At 53.3% G+C, this 18312-nt stretch overlaps 2 protein-coding genes across 8 annotated transcripts in view; one reads left to right on the top strand and one right to left on the bottom strand.

Moving 5' to 3' along the window:
• The window catches only part of SUPT6H (SPT6 homolog, histone chaperone and transcription elongation factor), a 32723-nt gene extending 25381 nt beyond the window's left edge, over nucleotides 1–7342 (top strand). For all 3 annotated transcript variants that reach the window (XM_019423773.2, XM_019423774.2, XM_019423775.2), the window contains exons 28-37: nucleotides 23–163; nucleotides 1209–1404; nucleotides 2024–2262; nucleotides 2804–2917; nucleotides 3089–3213; nucleotides 4891–5003; nucleotides 5282–5359; nucleotides 5452–5618; nucleotides 6075–6262; nucleotides 6545–7342. In XM_019423773.2, coding sequence (XP_019279318.1) covers nucleotides 23–163; nucleotides 1209–1404; nucleotides 2024–2262; nucleotides 2804–2917; nucleotides 3089–3213; nucleotides 4891–5003; nucleotides 5282–5359; nucleotides 5452–5618; nucleotides 6075–6262; nucleotides 6545–6731 — 1548 coding nt within the window. In that variant the 3' untranslated portion in view covers nucleotides 6732–7342. The remainder of the gene's footprint in view (nucleotides 1–22; nucleotides 164–1208; nucleotides 1405–2023; nucleotides 2263–2803; nucleotides 2918–3088; nucleotides 3214–4890; nucleotides 5004–5281; nucleotides 5360–5451; nucleotides 5619–6074; nucleotides 6263–6544) is intronic.
• Nucleotides 7343–8449: 1107 nt separating this feature from the next.
• On the bottom strand, nucleotides 8450–16866 carry PROCA1 (protein interacting with cyclin A1). Of its 5 annotated transcripts, none has more exons than XM_019423759.2 (5): nucleotides 16394–16866; nucleotides 13428–13511; nucleotides 10045–10180; nucleotides 9619–9768; nucleotides 8450–9516 (listed from the first exon to the last, which is right to left on the bottom strand). In XM_019423759.2, exons 1-5 carry the CDS (start codon nucleotides 16479–16481, stop codon nucleotides 8838–8840), a joined length of 1137 nt encoding a protein of 378 aa, XP_019279304.2. In that variant the 5' UTR covers nucleotides 16482–16866; the 3' UTR covers nucleotides 8450–8837. The 5 variants fall into 5 exon arrangements, with proteins under 5 accessions (XP_019279304.2, XP_019279303.2, XP_019279308.2 ...); XM_019423758.2 differs by having other exon boundaries at nucleotides 9610–9768; nucleotides 16394–16864; XM_019423763.2 differs by lacking the exon at nucleotides 16394–16866 and adding an exon at nucleotides 15736–16167 and having other exon boundaries at nucleotides 9610–9768.
• Nucleotides 16867–18312: the final 1446 nt, after the last annotated feature.

Raw genomic sequence — 18312 nt, 5'->3', positions numbered from 1 at the left:
CCTCTCCTGATGCACTTTTTAGGTCTGGAACCACTTTGACAGCGGTTCATGCCCAGGCCAGGCCATTGGTGTCAAAACACGGCTAGACAATGGTGTCACCGGCTTCATCCCCACCAAGTTCCTCAGTGACAAAGTGGTAAAGCGGCCCGAGGAGCGAGTGAAGGTAGATGGAAGACTAAACTAAGACATCTAGTGCAACTTTCAGCTGCCCAAATGGGGCTCTCCGGAACTTTGGGCTGCGCCTCCCTAGAAGTGAGGCTTGGTTCCCAGTGGCTGCTGGTGGGGAGAGAGTCAGGAGGATTTATAACTGGCTGAAAGAAGCCAGGGTGAGAGGCATGTAAATGAGTAGCAGCTTTTGTTCTCTTTGTGATTATTTCATTGGGTTGCCAGCCCTTTGGGAGAGGGCTCTCTCTTCCCATGTGGGAGGCTGTGATTTAGTCTGTAGGCAGGAAGCAGGGCCCAGCATTACATGCTGTGAAACAGAAAGGCTGAGCTTCCTTTCTGTTCTAGTATTCTCCTGCCAGCTGCCATCTATTATGTACCCAGTAGATACCAGCACTTGACGTTTACACGTGTTGTCTCTGATCTCTCAACTTGATGGGGAAGGAAACCTTTTTCAGAGAAATTTGAGTGCCTTTTCCAGGATTACCCAGTTAGTTGGTGACATGGCTGATATACCGTGTCTGCCAAACTCTCTAGTTCTAAGTGTCACGAACCCCTGAGAACCGTGGACTTAGGAAGATTGGGGAAAACATTCCCAATCAAGGAAGCCAGGGAGATTTTCAAAAGAAGAACCATGCAGTGACTGGCTTTTGCCAGTGTTTAGACGGAAGGGCTCAAGTCAGGGGGAAAGAACAGAAAGCTGTTGTTTTGCCTCTCCTCCAAAAAGGGCAGCCAGACTTTGCTTTTACCCCAGGAACAATAATTAGGTAACTTTATGGGGAAAGGGAACAGCGCCAGTGGCGGGGTAGATCCCAGTAAGCTCCGGTTGTTTTTCCTGTCTAGAGTGAGAGGCATCTGTGCAGGGCATGGCTGGTGGTCTGCAGACCAGACTCACCTGTGAACTCCTAACCTGCCACTTGCTAGCTCGCTGGCTTTGGGCGAGTCACTCCATCTTTCTGCCTGGACTTCGGTTTTCTCACGTGTAAAATGGGGCATCGGGCTAGATCATCTTTGTCCCTTCCAGCTCAAATGTTCTGTGGATCTAGGTGGGAATGACCGTTCACTGCCGCATCATGAAGATTGACATTGAGAAGTTCAGCGCAGACCTTACCTGCCGAACCTCAGACCTCATGGACAGGAACAACGAGTGGAAACTGCCCAAGGACACGTACTATGACTTTGACGCTGAAGCAGCAGACCACAAGCAGGAGGAGGACATGAAACGGAAGCAGCAGCGGACCAGTGAGTGTGGCCACCACCTGTGCAGCCCAAGTCTTGGCAGCCCCCCCGCAGGATTCATGTGCTGATGGCTATACCCCAGTGGGAGTGAGCGCTCGGCTTTGAGGTGCTGCACCTCAGAGACATCATGGATGGAGTCACTGGCAGGGTTGAAAGCCAGGGTCTTCTTGGGTCACGTGTTCTTTGCTAGTACACTGTGACTTTTTTTTTTTTTAACGTTTATTTATTTTTGAGACAGAGACAGAGCATGAACGGGGGAGGGTTAGAGAGAAAGAGGGAGACACAGAATCCAAACAGGCTCCAGGCTCCAAGCTGTCAGCACAGAGCCCGACGTGGGGCTTGAACTCAGGAACTGCGTCATCATGACCTGAGCCGAAGTCGGACACTTAACGGACTGAGCCACCCAGGCACCCCTACACTGTGACTTTTAAAGCTTCGTTCTCTCAGCACTTGAGGAACCCAGGTTCACACACAAAACCTTCACATTAGAGAATTCAGGTCCAGAGAGGGCAAAAGAGTCTCAGAATTTGATAGCAGGTCAGAAATAAAGCCACAAATTGTCCCTTTGCTGTGGACTCCCAGTCCCCTCCCCTGATCTGTACTTCTTTCTTGGCCTCCTCAGCATACATCAAGCGAGTGATCGCACACCCATCCTTCCATAATATAAATTTCAAGCAAGCAGAAAAGATGATGGAGACCATGGACCAGGGTGATGTGATCATCCGACCAAGCAGCAAGGGTGAGAATCACCTGACAGTGACCTGGAAGGTCAGTGATGGCATCTACCAGCACGTGGACGTGCGGGAAGAGGGCAAGGAAAATGCCTTCAGCCTGGGAGCCACCCTGTGGATCAATAGTGAGGTGAGAGCCAGCTCCTGCTTCCCATCCCCTCTCCTACTTCCAGAAACAAGCCATTTCTGCTTACTTTCATGTGACGTTAGTAACTTATATGCATTACATATATTTTAGCTGTGTAGAACAGAATAGGAGGTTGATTATGAAAGGAATCATTTGATAACAGTTTTGTGTATTTTGCTTCTCTCTCTCCTCCCAATTTTAAAATAGACTACCTATAGAGAGCCAGTGGAGGAAGAGGAGAAAACATATATACACATGATTGCGTACACACACCATTTCTCATTTTCAGTAGAAGGAAATTTTATGAAGCTCCTTGTTATTCCCAAGCACCAGAGGAGAATCAAAGTTATGATTTAAAGGATTTTATGCCTTGTAAGCTGATAAATCTGAGCAGGATGTATAAATTGAGGGGACTTTGCAGGGGAGCGAGGCTACAGCAGGGCTGGGAAGTCCACTCCCTCCCATGGGTTCTCTTCCGAATAGATTAGATGAAGGAGTCTCAGCTCTGAATGTGACACATGGGGCCTTTACCATATTCCCACAGGAATTTGAAGACTTGGATGAGATTGTTGCTCGCTATGTCCAGCCCATGGCATCCTTTGCCCGGGACCTTCTGAATCACAAGTATTATCAGGACTGCAGTGGTGGGGATCGTAAGGTGAGCCAGGGCTCTTTGAGGCATGACCTCTCCCAGTCACTTCAGGATATATGGTGTCCCTTCAGCGTAGGGGACGTTCAGCTGGTGAAGGAGGTGTACCTCATGTATGCGCCAGACATTGTGTACCAAGCATGCTGCTATCCCAACCTCTCCCCCTCGTTCTACCCCCAGAAATTAGAGGAGCTGCTCATCAAAACTAAGAAGGAGAAGCCCACCTTCATCCCTTATTTCATCTGTGCCTGCAAGGAACTGCCCGGCAAGTTCCTACTGGGATACCAGCCCCGGGGTAAACCCAGGTGAGCACTAGTCCTGAGAAGGTGCTGCCACTGGGGTCCACGGATAGGCTAGCAGGGGAGTTAGAGACCCCCGGAGCAGTACTCTCTCTGGTTCTGCTTGACTGTCTTTTCCCTCTTACCTGTTGGAGGTTGGAGGTGGGGAAAGAGGGTGACGATTTAGAGGTAAAAAGCAAAGAAAGATATTTTCCCCAACCCTGTGAAAAGTTTCCTTCACCGTTTTTCCCTCCCAAAGAGTGATGGAAATTACCAGACACTCTCCACCTGACTGGCAAAGTTGAGGGCCAGGACACAGGTGTCTCCTCACTCTCTGCTTCCCCCTCACCAGGGGGTTTGACACAAGGTGGCTCACTGTTGCTGTGGTGTGCCGAATAATTTCTGCCTGCACTGAAGGGGTGGGTCAGGAGAGCTGCTCTCCTTCCTATCATTGACCCTTCTGCTCCCTTCTATGTGTGGCTAACAGGCTGGCCTTCCTAGACATGCCTTTGTCTAGATCCCTCTAGAGCTCACTCTGAATCAAAGTCTCATTTTTTGGGATCTGCTTTCCTTTTGTCTGTTACCCAGACTGATAATCGTATCAGTCTTCTCTACGCCCCCACCTTCCCTTCGGCTCGTGGCCAAGGCCAGTGAGTTTCTGCTCGTATCCCTATACTGCCTGTGCAAGATAAACAGCATAGACTATGTTAGTCTGGGCTCAGTGGCTGGGTGACAAGAAGCTCTGGACTCCAGACCCTGCACTGCCTTGGGCACACCTAGAATATTGTTGTCGTTTCTGAGAAGCCATTTCTGATTTACCATCATGCTTCCAGAGGATGGCAGCCAGGGCTGTTGGCTGGACACTGTCCCACGAGGAACAGTTGAGCAAACGAGGGATCTTTAAATGAGGAAGTAGAGGCAACGCAATCACTTCCCGTAGAAAGGTGTGCAGACTCCTTGTGTCGCAGCATTAATGACACTTGATAGATGATTTAGAAAGCACGGTTCAACTTAACATAAATGAGACCTTTTCAATGTTTGTCATTGTCTGTTGGTAATTGACAGCTGTCCTTTATTGAACAGAACCCTGTCTTAGGTGTTGTGCCAAGTGCCTCATACATGCTGTCTCATTTATTCCTCACACACAGTTCTGTAGGTTTAAGTGCTGTTGCCTTTGTTTTTCAAGTGAAGCTGAGGTTCAGGTTTAGTGACTTCACATAAAGCCATATAGGTAGTGAGTGACAGCCAAAACTGCAAGTAGAACTGGTCTGAACCCAGAGCCCATCGTCTTATCTACTCTCTGCCCTGCAGTGTCGAGTAAGGTCAGACTAACCACCTTAACTGGTATTTCAAGATTCCAGCGCAGGGGGAGACAGCAGGACAACAGCCCTGACACTGTGGCCTCAACTCCTGCCACCACCTGCAGTGTGCTGCCATCACACTGCACCCCAGCATGGTGGCCCAGCCCCCAGCAGGCCTTCTTCTGATGGCCTGTACCTGTCACACCAGGGCTGCTGACTCCTGGCCTTGACTGTGCTCACCTCCTCACAGTGCAGCCTCCTTTGACAGGATCAGGGCTCTTTCATCTCTCCTTTCCCCCCAGCACCCACTTTGGCTACTTCACATGGTGGAGATCTGTTCTGGCCGCTCTCTCACAGCCGGCCCCAAGTGGTCTCTGACACAGGTTTCCTTCTAAAATCCCAGGATAGAATACGTAACGGTGACTCCAGAAGGATTCCGGTACCGGGGCCAAATCTTCCCTACTGTGAACGGACTTTTCCGATGGTTTAAGGATCACTACCAGGATCCTGTACCAGGTGAGTTCTGCTCGGAGTTCTGGGATGTGCTTAGAGGGACACGAAGGTCCTGAATCAAGGTGATCACTAGCCACTGGTGGAAAGGAAGAGGCCTGGGCTGTCACTGAAGCTGTCTCACTCCTGCTCCAGGCTCCTAGCATCAAGGAGGTCCTCCATCCACTTTGCTGATGCAGCTTCCCTTCTTTCCTCCCACCTCAGGACCTCCTCCAGCCCCCTTCATTGTGAAAACAGAAACAGGTTTCTGGAGGGACATAACTAACTTTGGCTGTTTCCTACAGGCATCACCCCCAGTAGCAGCAGTAGGACCCGGACACCTGCTTCTATCAATGCCACCCCAGCCAATATCAATCTTGCAGGTGAGCTCACGTCTGAGACTGGGAGCTGGAGGGATGGCACTAGAAGACTTTGACCTCTAACATGCCCATCTCCCACCTCTGTGTGCCTACAGATCTGACACGGGCTGTGAATGCCCTGCCTCAGAACATGACCTCGCAGATGTTCAGTGCCATCGCAGCCGTGACAGGCCAAGGACAGAACCCCAACGCCACGCCAGCCCAGTGGGCCTCGAGCCAGTATGGCTATGGCGGCAGTGGAGGGGGCAGCAGCGCTTACCACGTACGTGGCTTGGGGACAAGGCTCCCTGCAGAGGGTGGAGAAGAGCAAAAGGGAACATTCATCCTTTGCCAACCTGTGTACATAGACTGCCCTCTGGCGGTGTCTACCCCAAGGGGCTTCATATGTACAGATGGGGCCACCACAGCCTTAGGAATGGTCTCCAACACATGTTCCTTTTCTTTGGGCCCTCTTGAGGGTAGAGGGAGTAAGAGAAAGTCTGATTTTTCCGTGGTCCTTTGGGATCTTTGGAACCCTCAAGTGGTCCACACTGGCGAGCCCTGTTGTGCCAGGTCCCATCCTGCTGACCTCTCTCTGCCACTTGGGACCACACATTGCTCAAGAGATGGTCAGCTGGAAAGCTCGGTGCTGAGCCCCGGTTTTCAGCTTGCCAGAAGTTCATAGCAAGGCCAAATAAGCCCCAAACCCATCCCCATTTAACTATTCACCCTTCTCCAGGTGTTCCCAACGCCAGCCCAGCAGCCAGTGGCCACACCACTAATGACCCCCAGCTACTCCTACACAACCCCAAGCCAGCCCATCACCACACCACAGTACCACCAGCTACAGGCCAGCACCACCCCACAGTCTGCCCAGGCCCAGCCCCAGCCCTCCTCCAGCTCTCGGCAACGGCAGCAGCAGCCAAAGTAAGTATGCGGTTTGTGGCACAGAGCAGGTTATTAGGGGCAGGTGTTGTCAAGAGGCCAAGCAGTTCAACATAAGCAGGTCGCTTGGACTTTGTGAAAGCCGTGACCCAAGCAATGTCTCCAGAACGACCACTTTCTGGGAAAAGACAGAAGAAGGTGATGTGACAAAAAACATGAGGTCCATTTCTGTAAAGATAGACGATCGGCAGTGTTTGGTGGGAAGGCTTCGTTCCGGTGAGGCCCCAGAGATTCCTGATCTCAGAGGCCCCTTCTCCCTCCCAGGTCCAACAGCCATGCAGCCATCGACTGGGGGAAGATGGCAGAGCAGTGGCTACAGGAGAAGGAAGCGGAGCGGCGGAAACAGAAGCAGAGGCTAACACCTCGGCCCTCTCCCAGCCCCATGATCGAAAGCACCCCCATGTCCATTGCTGGCGATGCCACCCCACTCCTGGACGAGATGGACCGGTAGGGGGCCTGCTCCTAGGACTCTGGTTACCTCTGAGGCTGGGAGAGCCCAGCCGCCCACTGCCTCACTCCCTGTCCCGCCTTTTCTGTCCATAAAGTGGCGTGAGTTGACGTTCTCTCTGGTGGTCAGCCTGGATGGGTGACAAGCTGGATGGCCTTGGGAATTTGAGCTCAGTGTAAGCTAGACGACAATTCTCCCACTCCAGGCCCTCACCGACCACCTGTTCTGGGACCAGGCTGGGCGGGGAGTGTGGCGGGGAGGAAGAAGAGGAAGACGAGAATGAGAGTGGAACAGTTTTGTATTCTCCCTACAAGCCATTTTGAGCTTCTGCCCTCACCTGACTCTGGGCTGTGACCCCGGGGCACCAAGCTCAGCACATGAGTCTCCCCCAGCTCTTGTGGGGAGAGGAATGCTATTTATTCAGTTTCGGGCAGGAGGGAGAGGAGGGAAGGTGTTTCTGACCCAGATGCCAACAGCTTGGGTGGCTATCAAAGCAGAATTGCAGGGGACACGGGAGCAGTGCTAACCTGCTCAGCCCCCGCCTGGCCGCCTTCACCCACCTGCTGCTGCCTCCGCTTCCTGCCTGTCATTTGAATAAACAGTGTTTCTACAGAGCATTTGGCAAAGCCTCTCTCTCCAACGCTCCGGCTCTTGAAGGGTGGCTTTCCAAGCTGGGTTTGGAGCTCTGACAGCTCCCCCTGGTTCTTCCAGGCCACCAGAGAGGCAGTGACTCAACAGCAAGCAGCTTCTGTATCTGACCGCCCCCGGCCAAATCCGTGCTCCACTTCCCAGCCCTGTGCCCTGTGCCCTGTGCCCTAAGGGAACCGAGGGAACTCCTGTTGTCCTCGAGCCAGCCATCTCCTCTGTATGGTGAAGCTAGCGAGACCTGCCTCATCTGCCTCCCTGGGGCAGCTGCAGAGGCAGAGAATGTGTGAAAGCGCTCTGCCAAGAGGAGGCCTGGGACCTCATCAGTCCTCTGTACACGTTAGCCGCTGTCCCTACACTCTCACACACCCGCCCCATCTGCTTGCCCACTAGCCTTCTCTGGCACAGCAAGGAAGGGCCATGAGTAAATTTGGCCCTTCTCAGCTTGAGCCCCTGTACCTCTTACCTCACTCTTTTTGCCAGCTGAGCCTCAGTCTCCGATAATACCTCTGCACAAGTCCAGTATGTCTGCCCCAGGATGGGCCCCAAGCTCGCCTGCTACCACACCCGCACGCCCTGGAAAGGGAAGTGCTGGGATGTTGTGGGGGAAGCCAGTCCCCGCCCCGCCTTCCCTGCTTGGGACCGGCCAACACCCTGGCCCTGGCCTCTTCCCCCTGCCTCACTGCCTCTTTTTGTTCCAGACTCCTGGTCTCCTGTGTTCCTTCAGAAGGGCCTCCTCTCCTAGCTTTGCAAGTTGGTGCTAAGAAAGTGAGGTTCTCTCCCTCCCTTTCCTCTATTTGGGGCTCAGCAGAGAAATCAGAAAAGGTCACTGCTGCCCACACTTGGTGAGCTTCCCGTCTTGACTTCATCCTGTCATTCAAGATCTCTTTGGCTGTTGGCAAGAGTTGGGAGGGAAGGGCTGGTCTGCCAGGAACTCAGTTCTATTCCCTTCAGCACAGAGGTCTAGAAGGGCCTAGCAGGAGCACCAGCTGGGAAGATCATGTTCCCTTTGGTGTTACCAGCATCCTCCTAAGGGCCACTTAGAGGAGGGAAAGGCCAGGCACAGTGGCACAGAGTGGGTTAAAAGGTTCAGTTTATTAGGGCTATCACTGCAGACAGTACTGCCTGTCCCCGAGTGGATTTCACACAGGCCAGTCTCCCAGGAGATGGGACGCCTCCTTCCCACCCCACCCAGGTGTACTCCTCTCTTGCCCTGAGCCTAGGATGTTACAGAAAAGCAGACTGTGCCCCTCCCTTGCCGTCCCTCCTGCCTTCCCATGGACTGCCTCCTGAAAGATAGATTACCCTTCAGAAACTCCTGCAGCCCCCTGACCCCTTGGCTCCAGCTGTGTCCAGAACCCGCACCCTCCCCACAGAAGTGACAGGTTGGAGGGAGAGAGAATAGCAGCAGGGGGTCAGCTACAGGCTTGATCTCATTTATTCTTCACCCTGGATGCCCTGGCCTCAACTGAGATTGGGGTTTGATGCTGGGGGAGATTTCCTCTTGACCTTCTTGACTGGTGAGGCCTTCGCCCTGGGTTTCTTAGCCTGGGCCGCGTTCTCTCTCTTCCTGGGCAATGAAGACTCCACGATGTCCTCGCTGGAGGGTTCCTCCCGCCTGGGGTCATTGTAACTGTCCTCACTCTCCAGGTCTTCCCGGCTGTCTGGGCTGGACTCTGACATCCTGGCCAACTCTCTTGGGCTTATTGATCGGATCAAGTCTGGAGGTGGAGATTCCGATTTAACTGGGCTTTTCTTCTTAATCAGTTTGCCCTTCTTGGCTTTTTTCTTCAGCTTTGCCTTCTCATCTGTCTCCTCCTCCTTGTCTTTCTCTTTTTCTTTTTTCTTCTTTACCTTCTTGATCACTTTATTGCCCTGGGACTTCCCTGTGGGGCTCTCAGAGCGCCAGATAGTGATGGGAGCTGCTGAGTCCGGGGTACCTGTGACTGCGCCCATGCCTGTGTCAGCGGGTGTGGTGGCAGGCCCCACCTGGGTCGGGATGGGAGGCTTGCTTCCCTCTTCCTCCTCCTCTTCCTCCCCCTCCTCCTCCTCCTCCTCCTCTTCATTCAGATCGTCTGCCCCACAGTCATGGTGGATGGGATGGTGGATCACTGCCACAGAGACAGGCCTATAGCTTTTGCACCTGGGAGGGAGGGGGACAGGGAAAGAGGAGATTGTCACAGAGTGGGGGGCCTGGTGCCCCTTAGTGCCACCCCGTCAGCCTGTTGGCACTCACCAGCCATACCAGAACCGCTGCACACACTTTTCCTCTGGGATGAGCTCAAAGCAAGGGGACTGGATGATGTTTAAACATGTTGAGCCCACATCTCGGGAGCAGGTTGGGCCTACGTCTCGGGAGCTGCTGCTGTTGGCCTTCTCTGAGCAGTCCTTCGCCCTGCCACAGAGAGGACTCAGCTTGGCTCCCGGGCCTCCGTGACCCCCCGGGGGCCTGGAGGGAGGAGCCTGAGGGACAGCTGGCTTCTGCCCGGCTCAGCCCCGGCTGCCCAAAGACCTTCCCATCGCTCTGGAGCAGAGCAAGGTTTACAAAGCTGGGGCTGGGCTGGCAGTGCCAGGTTAGAGCTGAAGCGGGGAAACACAGGGGAAGTTTGGGCCTGGCTCTGCCCAGGAGTCTGTCCTGGGCTCTGGGCCCCCCAAAAAGGAGGGCCCTTACCTAGAATCACAGTCGCAGTGGCTGACAGAGTGCAGGTGCAGGCTACAGTGGCCACAGTCAGGGGTGAAGGGGTGGATGATGTGCCTGGTGCACTGTTTGTGTTTCCAGCAGCACCTGTCCGGGTCCTTGAATTCACCTGAGGGGGCGGGAGTCTGGGTCACACCGGGGCAGTGGCAGCAGCATGCCCCTGGGTCTCCCCTCCCATAGCTCAATCTAAAAGCTTCACCAAATGCACCTGCTGCCACCCCACCACCTCTGGCAGCTTTCTGCTTCAGGCGGGTAACCCTCCAGTGGGAACTATGTACCTTTCTTCCCCCTCAGGTCCCCTGCGCCCATCTGCCTGTCTGCCCTCGCGCTCCGCACCCCACCCCCCACAGACCCCCAGGAAGATGTCTGACTGAGTCCCCCTTGCTGCCCTGTGCCACCCACCTCTCCCACTCTCTGCCTCCTCTGGGAGCCTATCCTACCCAGGCCCTCCACGGGCTGCCTGGGTCGTGGAAGGTCCTCGGGCCAGCAGACTGTGGAGCCACATGGCAGACAGGAACACCCCTTCAGAGTCCCCAGCCTGCCCTGCACAGGCCAGGAAACCCACCCCCTACCCCTCAGCCCCGAAGTCACTCCAGCCCCGAGACCTGCTGTGAAAGGCAGATTAGGTCCCGCTCCTCAGCCTCTCCTGACTTTGGTGCTTTCTTTCCCTCCTCTTCTCCAAGCCTCTCCTCCCCCTGACACCTTTCCTCACTTTTCTCGCTTCTCTGTCCACATGCTCACCCTCCATTCTTTCTCTGCTCCACACTCATCAAGGTCCCATTCCCCATCCCATCTCTTCCCGCTCCCAGTCCTCAGAGCCACAGACTTTAAACACCGGCCCCCAGCCTGACCCCTCCCACCTCTTGTAGGCACCACAGGTCCCAGGGCACAGGGGAGAAGCCGCTGGGGTGAGGATTTGGGATTTGAGGAAGGCCCTGGAGAAAGGCTCCACATCTTTCGCCCAGGCGAACATAAGCCCTGGACACACTGGAATCTCCCGGCCTCTACCCCCACCACCTCCCCTCTGACCCCGCCTAAAGCTCCAGTCTACCAATGGCTCTCCCTCAGGCCACCATCTAAAAGGTGAGCCTAGGGGCGCCTGGGTGGCGCAGTCGGTTAAGCGTCCGACTTCAGCCAGGTCACGATCTCGCGGTCCGTGAGTTCGAGCCCCGCGTCAGGCTCTGGGCTGATGGCTCGGAGCCTGGAGCCTGTTTCCGATTCTGTGTCTCCCTCTCTCTCTGACCCTCCCCCGTTCATGCTCTGTCTCTCTCTGTCCCAAAAATAAATAAAAAACGTTGAAAAAAAAAAATTTTTTTTTAAAGGTGAGCCTGCAAGTGGCTCCATGAACCAGGACAGAGAGGACAGGGCACCTTCCTGCAGGTCCCCCTTGAACTCCAGCTCCACCCACCCCTGGAGGAAGGAGTGAGCAGGCACTGATGAGTTCCAGGACAAGCTGGTATGGGGTCCTCTGGCTGGCTTACTCCCTCCAGACAGGCCAGGAGGACCAAGCCTTTATCTAGCCTCTACGAGGGGTGGAACTGGACAAAACCTCACCCTGACCACCAGCCAGGAGTTAACCCAGCCTGGGGGTGTGTTAGTCCAAGTGGCCTTAAAAGTACTTGAGGGGTGGGGTGTCTGGGTGGCTCATTCGGCTAAGGTCTGACTTCAGCTCACACTTTTTGAGTTAGAGCCCCCCATCAGGCTCTTTGGTGTCAGCATAGAGCTTCAAATCCTCTGTCCCCTTCTCTCTCTGCCCCTCCCCTGTGTGCTCGCTCTCTCAAAAATAAAAATAAAAAAATACTTGAGGGGCACGTCGGTGGCTCAGTCAGTTAAGTGTCCAGCTCTTGATCTTGGCTCAGGTCATGATTTCACAGTTGATGAGATCAAGCCCCGAGTTGGGCTTTGTGCTGACAGTGCAGATGGAGCCTGCTTGGGAGTCTCTCTCTCTCCCTCTCTCTGCCCCTCCCCCTCCTGCACACACATCTCTCTCTCAAAAATAAACATTATTTTTAAATGTTTTATTATTTTTGGGAGAGATGGAGCATGAGCGGGGGAGGGGCAGAGAGAGGGAGACACAGAATCAGAAGCAGGCTCCAGGCTCTGAGCTGTCACCACAGAGCCTGATGGGGGGCTTGAACTGGGGAACAGTGAGATCATGACCTGAGCCAAAGCCAGACAGCTAATGGACTGAGCCCCCCAGGTGCCCCCCAAAATAAACTTTTTTTAAAAAGTATTTGAGGGGCACCTGGGTGACTCAGTCAGTTAAGCATTCAACTTCAGTTCAGGTCATGATCTCACAGTTCATGGGCTCGAGCCCCACATCGGGCTGTCTGGTCTCAGCACAGAGCCTGCTTTGGATCCTCTGTCCCCTTGTCTCTCTCTGCTCCTCCCCTGCTCAGCTACTCTCTCTCTCTCTCTCTCTCTCTCTCTCTCTCTCTAAAATAAAACATTTAAAAATTTAAAAAATGAAATTTTAAAAAAGTACTTGGGAGATAAGGGAGCAGCAGCTTGGTGTGAGCTCTGCCCCACATTCCTCCACCTTTCCCTTCCCCCACCAGGCTATGAAGGTCCCAGGTCCCCTGTACACGCTTGATGGCACCGCTTTGTCCTTCTCCCATGCCCCTTCTCCATTCTGGGAGGAATAAGGCATGTAAGGCCCGACCTTAGACCACCACCACCTTCTTCAGCACTGCTGGCTGACTGGGGGCAAGAGGCAGCATAGTGGCAAGTGCCCTGAACTTGTAGTCAGACAGACCTCAGTACTAGTCTTGGCTCCATCACTTACTAGCTGGATGTCCTAGGGCAAGTAACCTCTCCGAGCTTTCATTTCCTTATCCACAAAATGGGGATGGAGGAAATCCCTAATTTTGCAGGATTGTTGGGAGGACTCTGTTCACATATGTCAGAGAAATTTGTGCATGATAAAGTGTTTTGCCAAAGACAGGGGTGGAGCGCCTGGGTGGCTCAGTCGGTTGTGTCTGACTCTTGGTTTAGGCTCAGGTCATGATCCCAAGGTTCCTGGGTTCGAGGCCTGTGTCAGGCTCTGACAGTGCAGAGCCTATTTGGGATTCTCTCTCTCTCTGTCTCTCTCTCTCTCTCTCTCTCCCTCTCTCCCTCTCTCCCTCTCTCCCTTTGTCTTAAAATAAATAAACTTAAAAAAAGGGGAGTGATGGTGGCCTCCAGGAAGGGGCCCTCCCTGCCTGGCAGAAGTGAGGGATGGGGGTGGGGACGGGGCAGCTGAGGGACCCCTTTTGGACCAAACACTTCCCTCCCTCCTGCCTGCCATGGGGTGTCAGCGTTCCCAAGTGAGGGGTGGTGGGGAAGGAAGCCTGGGGCCAGAGATTCCCTGAACCCACCTTCGGAGAAGGTAGACGCATCAGTGCTAGACGCCACGCCAGCCAGCAGGTGTCGTCTCTCCCAGCTGGGTAACCTGTTTACATCTGAGAGAGTACAGAGTGGCAACAGCAGCAGCACCCCTTTCCTCCCACCAGCCATTCACTCTTCAAACATCTCCTGAGAAGCTCCACCAGCCCCCTGGAGATACAGAAATTAAAACAGGCACCCAACAATCCCTGCTCTCAAGGGGCTGGGGGAGGGGTGAGGAGAGGGAGGCCAGTAAACATCCACCAATAAAATGACACAAATCAGGGTCTCCAATCCAGCCCGCTTTTCCTGAGCACACGGTCAATATCCTCTTGGGCGTTCCCCAAATCTCTTAGGCTGGCATGTCCCACACGAACCTATCATCTTCTCCCTACCTTCCATGAACCATCTCTTGTCTCTTCCATTTCAGAGAGGAATAGGCATCCCAGCTAGGAATCTAAGGATCATTCTTTCCCTCACCTCCACACCACCTTGATGATCCGAGTCTCGCCATACCTACCTCTATGTTGGTTGAAACCTTCATTATCTCTAAGACAGCTGCAGGGGCCTCCTGCAATATAGTGGGCACTGGCCCACTATATTCCTTCTGTTTAACAGCATTTCACTGCCTTCAGGATGAGGTGCAAACTCCTTATCATGACATAACTGGCCCTCCAGGACCCAGCCCCTGGTTCCTTCCTCAGTCACAAGTTTCTCTCACCCATCCATCCTTCCTCCCACCCCTCCCTTCTCCATTCTTTCTCTCCTGCCTCCCACTCCCCAGAAATACCCGTTCACCTTGGAAAGAACAAAGCTAGCTATCCAAGTAGAATTGGTCACACATGTCTTATACCCTTTTACCCTGCCATGGTACTTCATCAAGTTATTCCACAGCAACTTGAGAACAAACCCATATTTTATCTGCCTCTGAAAAGTGCTCAGTAAATACTGGGTTGGTTTTTTGTTTTTTGTGGGTTTTTTTTGAAGAATACATGAGTAAAATAGAATAAACCCACTATTGGAACCACACACAAAGAAGCTACAGCATTGGAGGTTCTGCCCAGGATTCAAAGCCAGGGACTTTTCTAGGAAAAGAGAATTAACCCAGGATGAGCATCCTCCCAATGTTAACGCACTGTGCTGGGCTTTTAGAATATGCTTTTGATTCTAATGTTTTTATTTATTTTTGAGACAGAGAGAGACAGAGCATGAGCAGGGGAGGGAGACACAGAATCAGAAGCAGGCTCCAGGCTCTGAGCTGTCAGCACAGAGCCCGATGAGGGGCTCGAACTCACAGCCTGAGATCGTGACCTGAGCTGAAGTCGGACGCTCAACGGACTGAGCCACCCAGGTGCCCCTGCTTTTGATTCTAAATCACCACCACAATCCAGTCTGTGGATGGGGACTCAGAGACTCAGGAAGGAGCCTGTTCAAAGACAAGTTAATAGGGGTGCCTGGGTGGTTCTGTTGGTTAAGTGTCCAATTTCAGCTCAGGTCATGATCTCATGGTCCGTGAGTTTGAGCTCCATGTCGGGCTCTGTACTGACAGCTCAGAGCCTGGAGCCTGCTTCAGATTCTGTGTCTCCCTCTCTCTCTGACCCTCCCCCGTTCATGCTCTGTCTCTGTCTCAAAAATAAAAAATTAAAAAAAAAAACATTAAAAAAAAAGACAAGTTAATAGATGGCAGAGGAAAGAGCTCTGTATGACCTGTGCTCTTGTAGCCCTGTCTACTTGGGGTTCCTATCCAAACCCCATCCTGCTAGCTGTCACTTCCTACTGCACCTGTTTTCCAGCTCCAACACAGCCAATTCTTCATCCTCTGTTTTTACTCATTCCTGACTTCACAACCTCCCATATCCAGCCTCCACCCTAAGGTCAGACGGAAGGAGTCAGAGGAACCTGAGCCAGTGTCAGGATTCAAAATCTGCTTTATCTGACTCCACTGTTTTTGCTGTCTCCTGAGTCACCATGAAGGAGGCTTGTAGACAGGATCCACTGACTAACTCTTCCCAAACCCCCAAGAAGCTCTGACAATCATAACTCCTTTTGCCAAGGGGTGAGATTTAGTAACTCTCCTCGGATCTGAGGAAGGCAATCTGCTCTCTAGTTCCACAGACAGAAGGAGAGCTCCTACTGAAGCAGCAGTCCATCGCTCCTGCAGGAGAAATAATGGTGGCGGGACACAGAGCGAGCTTCATAATGAAATGAGGAGAGTGATAGCTTGAAAGGAAGAGGGAGGCTTGTGGTCTTTTTCTCGGTAGGTAATTCATCCGGAGAACAGGGGTCTAACTCAAAACTCACAGGTGATGCTCATTTGTACAGAATCTTCTCAGTCCTGCGGGCTGAGGAACTCCCCCTGACCTTGTGGCACAGGTGGGGCGGAGTTCCAGGTTGGGCACCAAAGCAGCTGAATGGGGGAGGAAGGGTGGGGGGAAAGGGAGAAAGGAAAGGAAGAAGGGAGAAGGAGGGAGCAAGGCAGGACAGTCTCCTGGGAAATGCAGCTCCGGCTCCGCCCACATCTGAAGGCGATTGTGATGTCACGCGTGGAACCCCCAGACTCCTTCCTCCCCTTAGAGTCAATGAAACCTCCTGCCCCAGCCTGGCGACTGGGTGGGTGCTGGACCAAGGACTCCAGACAGGCCCCGAATTTCTTAGGCAGCGGCCGGGGCCCGGCTGCGACAAGGCAAGGCCTTCCAGCCTACAGAACCGGTGTTAGCAGCTCGGGCTCCAGCCAGACAGGCACAGCCGAACCCGCAGGCGTTCCCCAGAGCCTCAGCACCCCAGTCCTCAATCATTGGTCCGCGGCTCGGCGTGAGCCCGCCCCCAGGCCCTAACTCCACCCAGCCCGGCCTCTGGTCCCGCCTCCTTCTCCAGGCTCTTTCCAGTTCTACACTCTCCTTGTGTGCCACGCCCCCAGCTCGAAACCCACCCCCAAACTCCTGCCCCGCCCCTTCCTTACCAGTGCTGTTCTCATCCCAGGCGCTGGTATTGTCCTTAGCCTTTTCCTTAGTCCACCTTTCAGTCGTCAGTGTCGTCCTGACCCACATCGCTCAGCCCAGTTCTTCGTCGCTACAAGACTCTTCCTTGCAGAAGTCCAATCCTGAACCTCAGCTTGGTCGAGGCAACCATAAACCCCAATCTCCGCTTCACCCCAGTCCAGCCCTTAACTCCGCCTCATGCTTTCCCCACCCCTCCCTCCACCTTCCCCCGGTTCTGCGTTGTGTTAGCCCAATCTAAACTTCAACGGCGCTCTTCATCCGGGGCCTCCCAGCTCTTCCAGGCCCCTTTTTGTCCCACCTTTAATTTTAGTACCTCCCCTTTCTCTCAGGCCTAAACCTTAGCTTGGCCGCTGAGGCCCAGCCCTCAGTCCCATCCCTAGTTTCTTTCCAGACCTACTCCCAGCTCTTAGTCCTGTCCCCAGATTTTAGCCCCGCCCCTATCCCCGTTCTTAGCCCCGCCCCAGCCATTCTCTCAACTTCAAGCTTCGGTCGCAATCCAGCCCCTTCCAACCCTTCGGAACTCAGCCCCGGCCCTTGAGCCCCTCCCGCCTCCCCCAAGCCTACCGAGGTCCCTCCCGCTCTGGAGCACAGTCTCCGACTCACGCGCGTTCGCGCTCTCTCTCTCTCTCTCTCTGCCCTCAGGCCCCTCCACAGGAGTCCAAGGCCCACCACTCTAGGTGAGGACTTGATGTCGGCTCCCAGCCCCTTGTGGCACCCGACCCCCACCCCAGAGCCCCTTCCCAGCTCCTGGCCCCCACAGGCGCCCTGTCCCAGAGACAATACCAGCCAATAAAGATGTCCACAAAGAGCCAGGATCTTGGTTACAATTCCCCCAAAACAATTATTAAAATAGTTAAGGCTTTTGAGCTCTTCTTAATTTTTTTTACATGTATTTATTTTTGAGAGACAGAGCACACGTTGGGGAGAGGCAGAGAGAGAATGAGACACAGAATCCGAAGCAGGCTGCAGGCTCCGAGCTGTCAGCACAGAGCCCCATGCGGGCCTCGAACTCACAAACTGTGAGATCATGTAGAGTGGGACGCCTAACCGACTGAGTCACCCAGGCGCCCCCCCCCCCTTTTTTTTAGAACTCTTCTTATGTGTGTTAGTAGTGTTTAATTTATTCCGCAAACTCAGGTGTCTCCATAGGCTTGCCTGTGAGGGGGAGCAGGGCCGGCTGCATTCATAGTAACCTGCTCTATGCATACATAAAAAGTCTACTCATCACACATGGACTAATGCCATATGCACACATGCACATGCCCCTCACAGACATCACCCAGAACATGAACCATATCCTTGCTCCCACACCCTATGCAGCACAAACATTCCACAGCAGTTCCGCAGTGCAGGCTTCACACACACACACACACACACACCATTGAGTTACATACAGGCTCTGGGCAAGACCACAAGACAAGAGGTGATGACCACAGTCCTGTTAGGGAAGAGAGATGGAAAAAAATACTTCTTTGAGGGGAACAGTGAGAACTTAAATGGGGGAACCTCCTGACTCAGAGCATGCCTTTTTCTTTTTGAAGAGGGAAAAAATGGGCTGTTTTTCTTTTCTTTTTCTTTTTTCTAAGTAAGCTCTAGGCCCAACATGGGGCTTGAACTCACACCCTGAGGTCAAGAGTTGCATGCTCCACCGACTGAACCAGCCAGACTGTTTTGTTTTGTTTTGAACTTAGTTATTTAATCCTATTTTTTTTTTCATTTTTTTAAATGTTTTTATTTATTTTTGAGACAGAGAGAGACAGAGCATGAGCAGGGGAGGGGCAGAGAAAGGGGGAGACATAGAATCTGAAGCGGGCTCCAGGCTCTGAGCTGTCAGCACAGAGCCTGACGCGGGGCTCGAACTCACAGAGTATGAGATCAT

Source organism: Panthera pardus, unplaced genomic scaffold (genome assembly GCF_024362965.1).
Source record: "Panthera pardus isolate Hobbes unplaced genomic scaffold, ASM2436296v1 HiC_scaffold_3, whole genome shotgun sequence".
Lineage (NCBI taxonomy): Eukaryota > Metazoa > Chordata > Mammalia > Carnivora > Felidae > Panthera > Panthera pardus.
The sequence above is the reverse complement of the archived record's forward strand: the minus strand, read 5'-3'. Positions and strand labels throughout refer to the sequence as shown.